This window comes from Salmo salar, chromosome ssa26, assembly GCF_905237065.1.
Source record: "Salmo salar chromosome ssa26, Ssal_v3.1, whole genome shotgun sequence".
Lineage (NCBI taxonomy): Eukaryota > Metazoa > Chordata > Actinopteri > Salmoniformes > Salmonidae > Salmo > Salmo salar.
In genome coordinates this window covers 6,925,846-6,941,722 of record NC_059467.1, presented here as the reverse complement: position 1 = coordinate 6,941,722, position 15,877 = coordinate 6,925,846, and the positions used below count along the sequence as shown (strand labels likewise).

The 15,877-nt window shown below is 41.7% G+C and overlaps 1 protein-coding gene across 1 annotated transcript in view; it reads left to right on the top strand.

Annotated features, from left to right (window-relative positions):
• LOC106587060 (SH3 and multiple ankyrin repeat domains protein 2) overlaps positions 1–15,877 on the top strand; it is a 262,030-nt gene that overhangs the window by 114,942 nt on the left and 131,211 nt on the right. The window contains exons 12-13 of the mRNA XM_045708423.1: positions 11,727–12,159; positions 15,338–15,477. Coding sequence (XP_045564379.1) covers positions 11,727–12,159; positions 15,338–15,477 — 573 coding nt within the window. The remainder of the gene's footprint in view (positions 1–11,726; positions 12,160–15,337; positions 15,478–15,877) is intronic.

The following is a 15,877-nucleotide window of genomic DNA, read 5'->3' as shown; positions in this document are numbered from 1 at the left end:
ACAGCAATCTTTAAGTCATACCATGGATTGAGGTCTGGGCTTTGACTAGGCCATTCCAAGACATTTAAATGTTCCCCCTAAAGCCACTCGAGTGTTGCTTTAGCAGTATGCTTAGGGTCATTGTCCTGCTGGAAGGTGAACCTCCGTCCCAGTCTCAAATCTCTGGAAGACTGAAACAGGTTTCGCTCAAGAATTTCCCTGTATTTAGCGCCATCCATCATTCCTTCAATTCTGACCAGTTTCCCAGTCCCTGCCGATGAAAAGCATTCCCACAGCATGATGCTGCCACCACGCTTCACTGTTGGGACGGTGTTCTTGGGTGATGAGAGGTGTTGGGTTTGTGCCAGACATAGTGTTTTTCTTTATGGCCAAAAAGCTTGATTTTAGTCTCATCTGACCAGAGTACCTTCTTCCATATGTTTGGGGAGTCTCCCACATGCCTTTTGGCGAACACCAAACCTATTTACTTTTTTTTTCTTTAAGCAATGGCTTTTTTTCTGGCCACTCTTCTGTAAAGCCCAATTCTGTGGAGTGTACAGCTTAAAGTGGTCCTATGGACAGATGCTCCAAACCCTGAAGGAGCTGCAAAGCTCCACAGCAGAGATATCTTTGGTCTCTTTGTTGCCTCTCTGATTAATGCCATCCTTGCCTGGTCTGTGAGTTTTGATGGGCAGCCCTCTCTTGGCAGGTTTGTTGTGGTGCCATATTCTTTCAGTTTTTAATAATGGATTGAATAGTGCTCCGTGGGATGTTCAAAGTTTCTTCTGTACTTCTTCACAACTTTGTCCCTGACCTGTTTAGAGAGCTCCTTGGTCTTCATGGTGTCGCTTGCTTGGTGGTGCCCCTTGCCTAGTGGTGATGCAGACTCTGGAGCTTTTCAGAACAGGTGTACATATACTTCGGCAGCGTTGTCCATTCTATCATTTTGGCAGAGAAAACTGCACACTCGTGCTGGTAGCTAGCTACCTATTGAAGTTAGCAAGGCACATCTAAATAAATTGCACTGACTGGACACAAAAATGAAGTTCTAAAACCAAGAAACAATTTATAATATACCTCCTCCATCTCCTGTAATTTGAAAAACTAATTTGAATTGAATAATATCCCAAAAATGCTCAACTATCACTTTTAACTCTTAATCTCTATCCAACAATGTCACCAAGCTTCTCAACACATCGAACCCCCATAATGCTCTGTGGCACGATCCCAATACAACTCACTAGGTTCATTCTCTGATCCTAATTCCATGATTGGATGGATAACATGTTAGTTCATGCTGAAAAAGCTTTGATTGGTTGGAGGACGTCCTCTTGAAGTGGTCATAATTACTATGGAAGGGGGTGAGGCCTACGAGCCTCCTAGGTTTTGTATTGAAGTCATTGTAGCCAGACTGGGGTAGCACCATGGGGTAGCACCATGGTGCTACCCCAGACAGTGCTATTGAAGTTACTGTAGACCGGTGTATTTTAATCAATTATTTGGTGACATATGAATGTATTTAATATAGTTTTATCTAAAAAGATTAACTTTTTTAATGTTTGGTCCTGCCCTTCCTGCTCTGAGGAGCCTCCACTGGTATCAAGCACACCCATTAATGTTGGTGAGACATTACGTCAGACTAATTTGCAATTGACTGTCATAGTCCCACATTAAAAGTATGTGATGGTGAGTTGAGAAGACAATCAGAAATAGTGTTAGAATGTTTTTCAATTGACTGCCAAAGCCCCAAATAAAAAAGTAAACATTTGCTGTTAATTACATCATTTTTTTCACATGGATGGGGTCGAGAAAATTTTCAGATATCAAAATGGGTCTTGGGCCCAAAAAGTTTGGGAACCCCTAGCCTAAGCCTTGTACTTGGCAGGGTGAATGAGTTGAGCAATTAACAGTATATTAGTTGATAAACAGTAAATGAACAGATAAGTTGTGTTTATGGTCGTTCCATATGATTTCAATCACTTTCTGACTGCACCCCTTTTTATTTTAACGAAATCTTCCATACATGTTTGCCCATGGTAGAAGTGGTCAGAAAGGGAATTTTTGGACCTGAATGCCAAAATATTCAGGAGACAGGGGTGGTCAAAGTTGACCCATTTTGCATACCCCACCCTACCATGTCGTCACCCAAAAAGCTCTCACAGTCTCACACAAGAATAAGACATTCATCCATGTTTCTCAAACGTAAAATTTCGAAGTTGTTCCAAATGTCAAATGTTAAAATGTTTGGTTACTTTTCTGTATCATTCCAAGGTTACATTTAGGAATTAACTCCAAATTCTTAAGGTTAGGCATTAACTCAGAATGGTTAAGGTAAGGGTTAAGGTTTGGGATAGGCTTAAAGGGATACTTCAGGATTTTGGCAATGAGGCTCTTTATCCACTTCCCCAGAGTCAGATGAACTCGTGGATTCAATTTATATGTCTCTGTGTCCAGTATGAAGGAAGTTAAAGGTAGTTTTGCCAGCCAATTCTAACTAGCGTTAGCGCAATGGCTGGAAGTCTATGGGTGTCTGCTAGCATTTGTGCAACTACCTCTAACTTCCTTCATACTGGACACAGAGACATAAAAATGGTATCATGGAGCTTATCTGCCTCTGGGGATGTAGATAAAGGCATTGCTAAAATCCGGAAGTATCCCTTTAAAACAAAAATGTATAAAAAAATATATATTGCTGGATAGACAACTTTGATATTTTTGTTTTGAAGGGATACTTCAGGATTTTGTCAATGAGGCATTTTATCAACTTCCCCAGAGTCAGATAAACTCGTGGATACCATGTTTATGTCTCTGTGTCCGGTATGACAGAAGTTAAATGTAGTTGCACAAGCATGCTAGCAGATACTCATAGACTTCCAGTAAGCGTCTGCCTCTGGTTCCAAAGGTTGCATGTTCAAATTGTTGGGTTCTAAGGTTCTGATAATATGAAATATACTTATTCATGCCACTGAGGGAGTGCTGAGGTTTAGAGGGTCTACACCAGAAGTTAATGGTTATCTGCAGGGAGAAGGTATATAGTGTGGGCAATTAAGCTTGGAATGTGTTGAGTGCAGGCAAGCAATCACATGTGGCAGGAATTGATAAGGGGAGAGAGCCATGGATTAGTGATGAAGGGGGGTTGAGATCAGGTCAGGTCACGTTAAGGGAGAAATAAAAGTTTATGGCCCGTATCACTTAGTGTCCTGTCTAGCAGTAAAGATACAATGTTTGTACAGATGTGTAGGAGGAGACTCGGAGGAAGGGTTAAATATCAGTGCTTGTGTGAAAATGTTTTTGTCTAATGCAGCTGTATTGACCCTCTCGGAAGAATAAACTTGGTTAAACTTTCATAGTGTTGATTCGTTTTTTTACTCTGAGAATTAGAACCTAACAGAATCCAGTGATAAAAAGTTGTTTTGGATATTTTTGTTTTAAAGGGATACTTCAGACTTTCCCATTTCAAGTTGACATTCGACAGTGGGTGGACCGGCGGCCATCTTTCTGGTAGTAATTGGAAGTTAAAGTTTCAATTCAATTTAAATGTTAATGGTGTACCCGCTGAATTGCAGGGCTCTGAAGCGATAGGTCCATTCTATGAATTATATTTCTATGATTGAAATGACACCCACCATGTATTCAAGAGGATACTGTGTCTCAACCAATGACTGGCACAACACAAACACTTCAGATGATGTAAAATAGAGTCTAAGCTACAACAAGCTTAAGAAATTAAGTAGTTGTTTAATTAAAATAATATAATAGTTTGACAACCCTGTTTGTAAGCTTTCACATTATATCAAGCTCAACCGCATATATTTTTCAGTGATGAAGACATGGATGTCTCATGGTAGGATAGGGTATGCACAATGGGTCAACTTTGAGCACCTCTATCTCCTGAATGTTTTGTCATTCAGGTAACCTTCTGGCCACTTCCACCATGGGCAATTATGTATGAAAGGTTTCGTTCAAATCAGGAGTGCAGTCCGAAAATGATTGAAATCATGTGGGATGATCTTTTAATGAATTAACAACATCAGTCAATTTAACATTGTCAAGTTCACCTTAAAATCCTTATATTTCCAACTAGTCTTAGAGAGAGAGAGAGATGGATGAGTGGCGGTATGGCAGTGAGTGTGCTTTCACACCTCTGCCAGGTGGGGTCATGTGCGCTGTGCTCGGGCTCCCAATTTCCAGCAAGCTAAACTCCATCGGTCGCTGTCCGTCGTACCTGCCGCTACATTCTTCAATTACCACAGTGAAAGTCTTCATTTTTTCCGTGCTGTTTTAAAAGGTGCACTGATTATGCAGGTATTGTGAACATTGGAGTAACATAAAAAGGGGTGAAAATGAAGTCTTTTCTCAATGCCTTAAAAAAGGAAGGTAGGTCTATCATCTTTACGAGTCTGGGTCCAAGTTTTATTTGCTTTTGACTCATAAATAGATGTAATTCTCTACCTTTGCTACTGCGTGTTCATTTTCAACTTTCTCAGGGGGTATTTTTATCCCTGCGTGGCACAAGTTCAATTATTTCATCTGCTCCAGAAAGTAATTCTACATGGGTTTTTTTGAATGTGACGAATATAGCTAGGTCTTTGCGTTGTGGATTCATGCATGCAATTGTCGTCCTAATTTAAACTAGCAGTACCTATAAAAGGAGATGGTTTTACATGGGTCGTTCTTTTTGGGCTAGAGGTTCTTTAACATGCAGGATAGATTGTAGGTTATGTCATAGATTAAATGTTGGCACACATTTGAATAGTTTCCAAATAAATGTGTTATGATTCAGTCTTCTACAAAAGGTATTTATAGTCTCCTTCACCAATCACCTACCGTATGTAGATTTTAGCCAGCGAGAGGGCACACGGTGTATCTGTCGTTCTCCTGGTCCACGGGGGAGAAAACACACCCACCAAAATGAGTGGATGACTTACGTCACCAAAATGGCTCTGCCGGGTGCATTATGGATCCATCTGACTGTGTGTGAAAACAGTTGATTCCTTAACCCTTTACTTCCAACTGAGAGACTACTTCTCAATGAGATTTATTCAAAATGGATATATGAGTACAGCATTTTTTACTTTTATTTCAAAGCTTGGTATAGTTCCATTGGTAGGCTACATGATGTCAAATCCCTTGGTTGCAAGACACTGACCAGAGCTGATCACTCATTGCCCTTTGACATTACTTCTCTTAGTATTAGGGAGCAGCAGTAAATTATATAGATCACACTTATTGCTTTCCTCTCTTATATAAGACAGCTCTGGCTGTTTGTCATCTTCTTTTCCTTGCTTCTCTATTCCTGCAGAGGGAATGTGTGCTTATTACATGCCACAATTGAGAGCACAATTAACCTCTCTGGGCCAGTGGGACGTTTGCGTCCCACTCTATTCAACAGCCAGTGGAATCTCGTGGCGCGAAATACAAATACCTCAAAAATGCTATAACTTCAATTTCTCAAACATATGACTATTTTACACCATTTGAAAGATAAGACTCTCGTTAATCCAACCACGTTGTCCGATTTCAAAAAGGCTTTACAGCGAAAGCAAAACATTAATTATGTCAGGAGAGTACCCTGCCAAACATAATCACACAGCCATTTTCAAAGCAAGCATATATGTCACAAAAACCAAAACCACAGCTAAATGCAGCACTAACCTTTGATGATCTTCATCAGATGACACTCCTAGGACATTATGTTATACAATACATGCATGTTTTGTTCAATCAAGTTCATATTTATATTAAAAAACAGCTTTTTACATTAGCATGTGATGTTCAGAACTAGCATACCCACCGAAAACTTCCGGTGAATTTACTAAATTACTCATGATAAACGTTGACAAAATACATAACAATTATTTTAAGAATTATAGATACAGAACTCCTTTATGCAAACACTATGTCAGATTTTAAAATAGCTTTTCGGCGAAAGCACATTTTGCAATATTCTGAGTACATAGCTCGGCTATCACAGGCTAGCTAATTTGACACCCACCAAGTTTGGGGCAACCTAAACTCAGAATTACTATTAGAAAAATTGGATTACCTTTGCTGTTCTTCGTCAGAATGCACTCCCAGGACTTCTACTTCAACAACAAATGTTGTTTTGGTTCCAAATAATCCATAGTTATATCCAAATACCTCCGTTTTGTTCGTGCGTTCAGGTCACTATCCGAAAGGTAACGCGCGAGTGCATTTCGTGACAAAAAAATTCAAAATATTCCATTACCGTACTTAGAAGCATGTCAAACGCTGTTTAAAATCAATTTTTTGCTATTTTTCTCGTAAAATAGCGATAATATTCCAACCGAACAACGTTGTATTCATTCAAAGACTGAAAGAAAAAAATTGAGAAGTCTCGTGAACGCGCATCTCAGTCTCACTGTCCCCAGGCATGCCACTTACAAACTCTGCTGCTGTACTTTGCCCAGAGACAGGAGACACGTCATTCCGCTTTCTGAACGCTTTAGAGAGCCAATGGAAGCCTTAGAAAGTGTCATGTAACAGCACAGATGCTGTAATTTCGATAGAGATGCAACAGAAGGACTACAAATTGTCAGACAGGCCACTTCCTGCATGGAATCTTCTCAGGTTTTTGCCTGCCATATGAGTTCTGTTATACTCACAGACACCATTCAAACAGTTTTAGAAACTTTAGAGTGTTTTCTATCCAAATCTACTAATTATATGCATATTCTCATTTCTGGGCAAGAGTAGTAACCAGTTTAAATCGGGTATGTTTTTTATCCGGCCGTGAAAATACTGCCCCCTAGTCCCAACAGGTTAAGAGCTGTATGTGTGTGCATGTTCGTGTGTGTATGTGTGCATGTGTGCACGCATATGTCTGCATACTTGCATGTATAGTGCCTTGCAAAAATATTCATCCCCCTTGCTGTTTTTCCTATTTTGTTGCATTACAACCTGTAATTTAAATAGATTTTTATTTGGATTTCTTGTACCGGACATACACAAAATAGTCCAAATTGGTGAAGTGAAATGAAAAAAATAACTTGTTTTTAAAAAATGCTAAAACATTTAAAACAGAAAAGTGGTCCGTGCATATGTATACACCCGCTTTGCTATGAAGCCCCTAAATAAGATCTGGTGCAACCAGTTACCTTTAGAAGTCACATAATTAGTTAAATAAAGTCCACCTGTGTGCAATCTAAGTGTCACATGATCTGTCACATGATCTCAGTATATATACACCTGTTCTGAAAGGCCCCAGAGTCTGCAACACCACTAAGCAAGGGGCATCACCAAGCAAGCGGAACCATAAAGACCAAGGAACAGGTCAGGGACAAAGTTGTGGAGAAGTACAGATCAGGGTTGGGTTATAAAAAAATATCCAAAACTTTCAACATCCCACGGCACACCATTAAATCCATTATTAAAAAATGGAGAGAATATGTAACCACAATTAACCTGCCAAGAGAGGGCCGCCCACCAAAACTCACAGACCAGGCAAGGAGGGCATTAATCAGAGAGGCAACAAAGAGACCAAAGATAACCCTGAAGGAGCTGCAAAGCTCCACAGCAGAGATTGGAGTACCTGTCCATAGGACCACTTTAAACCTCTTACATCTAGACGTTCCGCTAGCGGAACATCTGCTCCAATGTCCAATGATAGGTGTGGCGCGAAATACAAACTCCTCGAAAATCCGAAAACTTCAATTTTTCAAACATATGACTATTTTACATCATTTTAAAGACAAGACTCTCCTTTATCTAACCACACTGTCCGATTTCAAAAAGGCTTTACAGCGAAAGCAAAACATTAGATTATGTCAGCAGAGTACCCAGCCAGAAATAATCAGACACCCATTTTTCAAGCTAGCATATAATGTCACAAAAAACAAAACCACAGCTAAATGCAGCACTAACCTTTGATGATCTTCATCAGATGACACTCCTAGGACATTATGTTATACAATACATGCATGTTTTGTTCAATCAAGTTCATATTTATATCAAAAAACAGCTTTTTACATTAGCATGTGACGTTCAGAACTAGCATTCCCACTGAACACTTCCGGTGAATTTACTAAATTACGTTCACAAAAAACATAACAATTATTTTAAGAATTATAGATACAGAACTCCTTTATGCAATCGCGGTGTCCGATTTTAAAATAGCTTTTCGGTGAAAGCACATTTTGCAATATTCTGAGTAGATAGCCCGGCCATCATGGCTAGCTATTTTGACACCCACCAAGTTTGGTACTCACCAAACTCAGATTTACTATAAGAAAAATTGGATTACCTTTGCTGTTCTTCGTCAGAATGCACTCCCAGGACTTCTACTTCAATAACAAATGTTGGTTTGGTTCAAAATAATCCATAGTTATATCCAAATAGCGGCGTTTTGTTGTGCGTTCAAGACACTATCCAAGGGTAAAGAAGGGTGACGCGCTCGGCGCGTTTCGTGACAAAAAAATTCAAAATACTTCGAAGCATGTCAAACGCTGTTTAAAATCAATTTTTATGCGATTTTTCTCGTAAAAAAGCGATAATATTCCGACTGGGAGTCGTTGTTTTCGTTGAAAGACTGAAAATAAAAACATGGAGTCGTCTCATGCACGCGTGCGCCAGTCTCATTGTTCTCAGATCGACCATCTACCAAATGCGCTACTGTTTTTCAGCCATGGCCTGCAAAGTCATCATTCAACGTTCTGGCGCCTTCTGAGAGCCTATGGGTGCGTTAGAAAATGTCACGTTATAGCAGAGATCCCCTGTTTTGGATAGAGATGATCAAGAAGGCCAAGAAATGGTCAGAGAGGGCGCTTCATGTTTGGAATCTTCTCAGGTTTATGCCTGCCAAATGAGTTCTGTTATACTCACAGACACCATTCAAACAGTTTTAGAAACTTTGGAGTGTTTTCTATCCAAAGCTAATAATTATATGCATATTCTAGTTTCTGGGCAGGAGTAATAGTCAGATTAAATCGGGTACGTTTTTTATCCGGCCGTGAAAATACTGTCCCCTATCCATAACAAGTTAAGCCATACACTCCACAGAGCTGGGCTTTACGTTAAAGTGGCCAGACAAAAGCCATTGCTTAAAGAAAAAAATAAGCAAGCATGTTTGGTGTTCGCCAAAAGGCATGTGGGAGACTCGCCAAACATATGGAAGAAGGTACTCTGGTCAGATGAGCCTAAAATGTAGCTTTTTGGCCATTAAGGAAAACGCTATGTCTGGCACAAACGCAGCACCTCTCATCACCCGAGAACACCATCGGGCAGGGACTGGGAACCTGGTCAGAATTGAAGGAATGATGGATGGCTCTAAATAAAGGGACATTCTTGAGGGAAACCTGTTTCAGTCTTCCAGAGATTTGATACTGGGACAGAGGTTCACCTTCCAGCAGGACAATGACCCTAAGCATACTGCTAAAGCAACACTGGAGTGGTTTAAGGGGAAACATTTAAATCTTGGAATGGCCTAGTCAAAGCCCAGACCTCAATCCAATTGAGAATCTGTAGTATGACTTAAAGATTGCTGTACACACTGATCCCTATGTTTTTCCAGAATAGTAACTTTAGACCATGGTCTGATAAGGGGATCACTCTTCTGGAACACTGTTATGAGGAGGGAGTTCTTATGTCTTTTGATCAGCTGAAACAGAAATACCACTTGTCTAACAGGGACTTCTTTAGCTACCTACAGCTACGAAACTTTATTAGGGTGACTCTCAAGGGACAATGGAACCTACATAAGATGTCACCTATTGAACAACTCTGCCATGCAGACCAACCACTATTCAAGACCATTTCCCGTGTTTACGATGCTCTTATGTCAGGACTAACGCTGCCTGAGCTAGATAAACCCCGACGTAGATGGGAAAAAGATCTGGGTATTGATCTTGATGAGGGTCTATAGAGTGACCTATGCAGGGATGGTGTTACATCCACATTGAACTCCAGATACAGACTTATCCAGTTTAATTTCCTCCATCAGCTCTATATCACCCCATCTAGACTGCACAAGTTCAACCCTGATATCTCCTCCCCATGTTTTAGATGTGGCTCAGATGAAGGAACATTCCTCCATTCCACTTGGCAGTGTTCAAAACTACACGGTTTCTGGCAGGGAGTATGCGATACCATATCCTCAATTCACGGGGTTGCATTCCCTTTAGACCCGGAGGTCTGTCTACTGGGTAACTTTACTAACACCAATCTTAGGCAAAGCCATACTATAAAGCTAACATAAATATTGCTAGCGATTGCCAAGAAATGTATTGCCTTGAAATGGAAATCGGATTCCTCCCTGCCAGTTGCAGGGAGGAAGTTAATAGTTGTATCCCACTGGAGAAAATCACTTACTGCTTGAGGAATAAGTTAAAGACATTTTACAGAATTTGGCAACCTTTTATTGACTATATGGAGAATCTCCCCCCACATCACATTGATTGAATCTCTAGATAATCCTTATATAATGTTTCACACGTAATGTATAATATGTAGCTTACGACAGGTGATCCAATGTCTCATTATTATTATTTTAATTTTACTCTTTATTATGACTTTTATGTATTATGTATGGTTGTATATCTAAAAACAAATTACGCTCGTCTGTTACCGTCACTTTGTCCTATTGTTGTCTAATATCTTTTCACTTTTGTTTTGAGTGTGCTTAATTGGAAAATGCAAAAATAAAATATATTTTAAAAAAAGATTGCTGTACACCAGCAGAACCCATCCAACTTGAAGGAGCTGAAGCAGTTTTGCCTTGAAGAATGGGCAAAAATCCCAGTGGCTAGATGTGCCAAGCTTGTAGAGACATAGCCCAAGAGTCTTGCAGCTGTAATTGCTGCAAAAGGTGGCTCGACAAAGTATTGACTTTGGGGTGGTGAATAGTTATGCACACTCAAGTTTTCTTTTTTTGTTTTGTCTTATTTCTTGGCTCCTTCCTGCTACTTCCTCCACTGCTTTAATTTCGAGTGGAGACGAAAGTGCCGCAGTTGCCCACTTGTCAGTGTGATATTATACTCTAATGCTGAAACTCCACTGGGAAATAAGCCCTGCCCTCCATTATGGTTCAATCACACCATTGCTAGAGGGGCAGAGGAGCTCAGCTGTACTTGGTGCAATAATCATCATCATACTGGGATCATAATGACTTGGATTTTTATGAGAGGGCCAGACAGGGCCATCAAATAATGCAGAGCAGACATCCCCCAGGCAAGGGTGTGTGTGTGTGTATGTGTGTGTGTGTGTGTGTACGTGCATGCAAGTGTGTGTGTTTCAACTGTTTTACAATAAGGGATAGATGAACGCCTTTGGGAAAAATATTGTTCTTGACTGATTCCCATCAAGAAAATCAATCAGACACATCGCCCTACAGGTAGTGATTGATATTCTATGTTCATGTGTCCGCGTGCTCGTTAGTAAGCAAGTAAGTGCATAAGTACGAACATGCTTGTATCTGTGCTTGTGTGAATTTGAGTTAATCGCAGGGCAATAAATTAATTATTGAAGGTTATCTCTTGGAGTGCTCTCCATTTCATTCTCTACCTATCAGGTAGGCTAGTCCCAGAACAGTAGATGGAAAGGAAAGGGAGGAGTGCTACTCTTGTTCCTCACGTGTCTCTCCACCACAAAGTCTAGCTCTCTAAGACATGAACATGAACAGAGAGTGAAATCAGACACAGACACCTATTTGCAAGGGTCAGGTAGAACTGGTTTATCAGATAATCAATGAATGGCCCTCTCTCTTGCTCTTTCTTTCTGTCTCTCATACCTAGTGCCTTTCCACGAGGCCCCGGAATACTCCAAGCGGCGTCGGGTCCCTCCCTCTACCAGCAGCAGCGGTAGCTCCCTGGCGGCCGCCCAGGTCCTGCTGCGCTCCAACAGTGATAACAACCTCACAGTGAGCCAGGGGCCTCCCCAGGACTGGTCCCAGCCCCAGGGACCCCCCCAGCACCACGGATCCCAACACAGAGGGGTCGAACCCCCAACTTCCACCTCTCACCGTAGCCTCTCTCCACAGCTGCTCCAGCAGATGCAGGGGAACCCCAATGGCACTGTGAGGACCATGGGCCAGAGGTCCCGCAGTACCAGCGTGGGGGTGGTCCCGCGGAGTCGGTCCCCGTCCCTCAACCGGCTGGGAGAGGAGGCCTGCAGGCCACAACCGCAGACACATGTACAGACACAGCAGACTCAGCACAGACAGCCCAGGTCAGTAGGAGGAGGAGAAGCAGCAGAGAGACAGAGACACACAGCCATGTACGTAGGCACACACTCTTTACCCACACATGCATGCATATGTACATATGTGTGTGGCTGTATGTTTGTTTGTGTGTGTGTGCGTGCGTGTGTGTGCGCCCTGCGGATTAGACACTGAAGGCTTTATATTGCTGGTGACGTAACCTTGGATCTGCACAGTACTGATTAAGACACCATGCTCCCTGTCCTCCTTGACAGATTAATACAGACATATGGCACTGTCTTTCATCCACACACTGTCGATCACACTCCTTCTTTCTGGGAGGGAGGGAGGGAGGGAGGGAGGGAGGGAGGGAGGGAGGGAGGGAGGGAGGGAGCGATAGAGCGAGACAGAAGGAAAGGGTGAAAGAATGAGAACAATTAAGAGCTTGACAAAGAGAAACAATGGCCGAGAGGGGGGAATATAGGGAGGAGAAAAAACTTACTGAGTGAAGGAAAACAAAGGAAAGTAAAAAGGGAATGAGGGGATAAGTGTGTCTTTTGCCCTTACATGATGACAGCCATGTCATTTTCCTATTTTGGATGTTTAACACTGCAACCCAGGATGGGTTGGACATTGGAGTTTCACTTCATCCTCCCCTCCAAATCCTTCCCAATCCCATGTCCATCTCGCCTCTGGTCCTCTCCACTTCTTCATCTCCTTCAATCCCTTCTTCTTCCATCCATCAGCTTTCCCTCCTTCTTTCTTCCCTCTTACCACTCATTCCATCACTTTCCTCTCTGCTCTCAGTCCATCCTCCACCTCCATTTCCCCTTAAGGCGTCAGCATGCTTCAGTTCGGCTGACACCTAGCCGAACCGATCGACTGTGCTCGAATACTCCCTTAAAGACCTTAGATTGAAAAACAAGAAAAAAGCGAAAATAGTACAATTTGTCAATTGTAAGACACCGTACCAAGTATACAGTTCCTCAAAATAGTCCGAATTTAACTAAAATAACTCATTAAACTCATTCATCTTTAATTTTAACGTTTTTTGCCAAAGAGATCTTAGTCACGCAATTAACTAAGCTGTTTGGTGTAGTATTTTTCTAGGATTTTTATTCATGAAAACGAGTAGTATCTTGTTGAATGACAACAAAGACTTTATTGAAGAATCCCTACTGTTGACCAGTCACCGACGAAGGGGCGTAGACTTCGGCTCCAAACTTCAGCTTGCCTCCAGAAACATGTTTGTGTGCCCGAACAGACGGGGAAAAAAACTCACCGAAGTTCAAAACGAACAAAAACGTCACAAAATCTCATGGTAATATATGCACAAACTCTACCAAACTGTTTCGGCAGGGAAGCATTTATTCTGTCCTCTGCCCATTCCCTCCATCCTACCTCTTCCCCTATTTTCATCAACTCCCTCCCTCGTTTCTCTTCTCCCTCTCCTCTCCCCTTTTGTTAACCCTCCTCTATCTTTCCATCCATCCTCTCACCTCTATTTTTCCCCTTTCCCTCTCTCCTCTGACTTTTTTGCTCTAGAAAGAAAACTCAACGCATAGCTGAATCAGAAACTATGGCGACGGGTCCTCTTCCTATAGCCTGAGTTTGTGCCTAATTCACATACTCTCCAGAGAGTCTAGACAAATCCAATCAGATTCCCTCTCTCCTGCAAGAATTTTCTTACCCAAGACTTTCCAATACAGAAATACGATGTGGACTAAAAGATAAAATAAGATCAGTATTTGCTTAGTATGGTGTGTGTTGTAACCTTAACTGAAACCTGAAGATGCATATTAGCTGCCTTGGGCTATGGCTTGGAAGGCTAAGGTAGTCTTCAGCCACCAAAATGACCCAGAATCGTTTCTGCAATCAATTGGGACAAAAAAGGAGCAGCCAACTCTGTTGAACATAACCAACGATGATTTAATCAGGTAAGGTTTTATTTTGTGTGGACGATCCCTTTATACTGAAAATCAGTGTCAATCTGTGTCAAGACAAGTCTCTCTCTCTCTCTCTCACTTTTTCTCTCTCTCTGAGGGCATCATTGACTAACAGAGTGAACTTACACAGGAGGTTTTAGTCAACACTGATTATGTGCCCAATCATCTGGAGGAGACACTCCTTCGTTTTTTCTCTTTTTCCTGTCCTTTCCCATTGTTGTTACTGATCTAGAGGGATCAATGGAGTTGGTGAAAGCAATATGATGGACCCTTCTTGGCCCATATTTCCCAAATGTAGCGTTTAGAACTGACGCCATTTGGAAGTCTTTGCATTTGATCGGTACATTCTTTATTTCTATTTATGGTTTGGAAAGTCATGCCCCCTATTTTCTTTATACAACCCTGGCTTTCCCCTAAGTGTGTGTGTGTGTGTGTGTGTGTGTGTGTGTGTGTGTGTGTGTACTTCTTTTTCTTCCCGATCAGCACCCCAATTTCCTAACAATTCACTCTCATTCTATCCCACCCTCTCACTGTCTCTTTCTCTCTGTATGGCTGTTTGAATACTTACAATGCTGCTGTTGCTGGAGCTTACCACCAAGTGGCGCTCCAATACAATACTCTAACAGATCAACCCAGACGCCAATGGATACACAACATTAGGTCCATCTCAGTAGTGTAGTAAACTTATGTTTTCATCTGTAGTTGGACTCAAGCAAATGTACACGTGTGCTTGTTCTTCTCCTTTGGTTATGCTGGTGGGGTTTTGGCGGGTACACTCGCAAAAAAAGAAAGATCTGAGACTTTCTGTAGGAAATGTCAATTGCGTCTCAGAAAGGTAAGGACAGACTCACTCTCTCTTTTCCCTGTGTTGGGATGTCTTTCTGCTTGTGTGGTGGGTGAACCCAATGTCCTCTCTTCCCTACTCAGAGGACACTGCAGGGATCCGCGATACTTTATGTGTCAGCTTCCATCCTGCCCCATTTACAAGCTCCATAAATCAGACACTTCCGTTTCTGTTAAGGACAGCGGTGTAACTTAAGAGTTTGCAGTATATACTGTGTATACTGTGGTACTCTGTCAAATGTGGCATGTACTAATATGCACTACTCCTCTATCTACCTAGTTAAATAAATGTTAAATAAAATAAATACAAATAAAATATACCTCCTATCTCCTCTTCTCTCTCACCCCTCTTCCATCTCCTCTCCTCTCTTCCCTCTCCTCTCGTCCCTCCTTCCCACCTCTCTGTCCCCACCCTCAGCCCCAGTGGTAGTGTGAAGGTGGTGGTGCAGCGGAGGAAGCTGTACAGTGCTGTGCCAGGTAGGCACTTTGTGGTGGTCCATTCCTACCATCCACAGGCCGAGGGAGAGATCACCCTCTACAAGAACGACAGGGTTAAAGGTGAGACATTAGGGAGTGTTAAGGAGAGAACATACAGATACAATTGTATTATGCTTAACACTGCTCTACCATTGGATACATTTGTGACACAAATGGAAATGAGCTGTGTATGTAGCTAAATCTGGTTCAACATTTGTTGCACATGTGGTCCCTGAGAAATAAACTAACAGAGAGCAATAATAATGGGATCTTTTTGTAAGCACTAACTCCACCATGGCTTGTTGGCCAAAGCATATTTGGGGGGGGTTGGAGGGGTTTTTGGAACACGTTTTGTTCAATGAGATCATCTTCATCAGCTGAAGCATTTATGTATTGTAACAATGGCGTAACAATGGCGCCGGAGAAGAAGGCTGACGCTTTAAGTGTCCCCAACCGATTGTGTTTTTTGTTTGTTTATTTG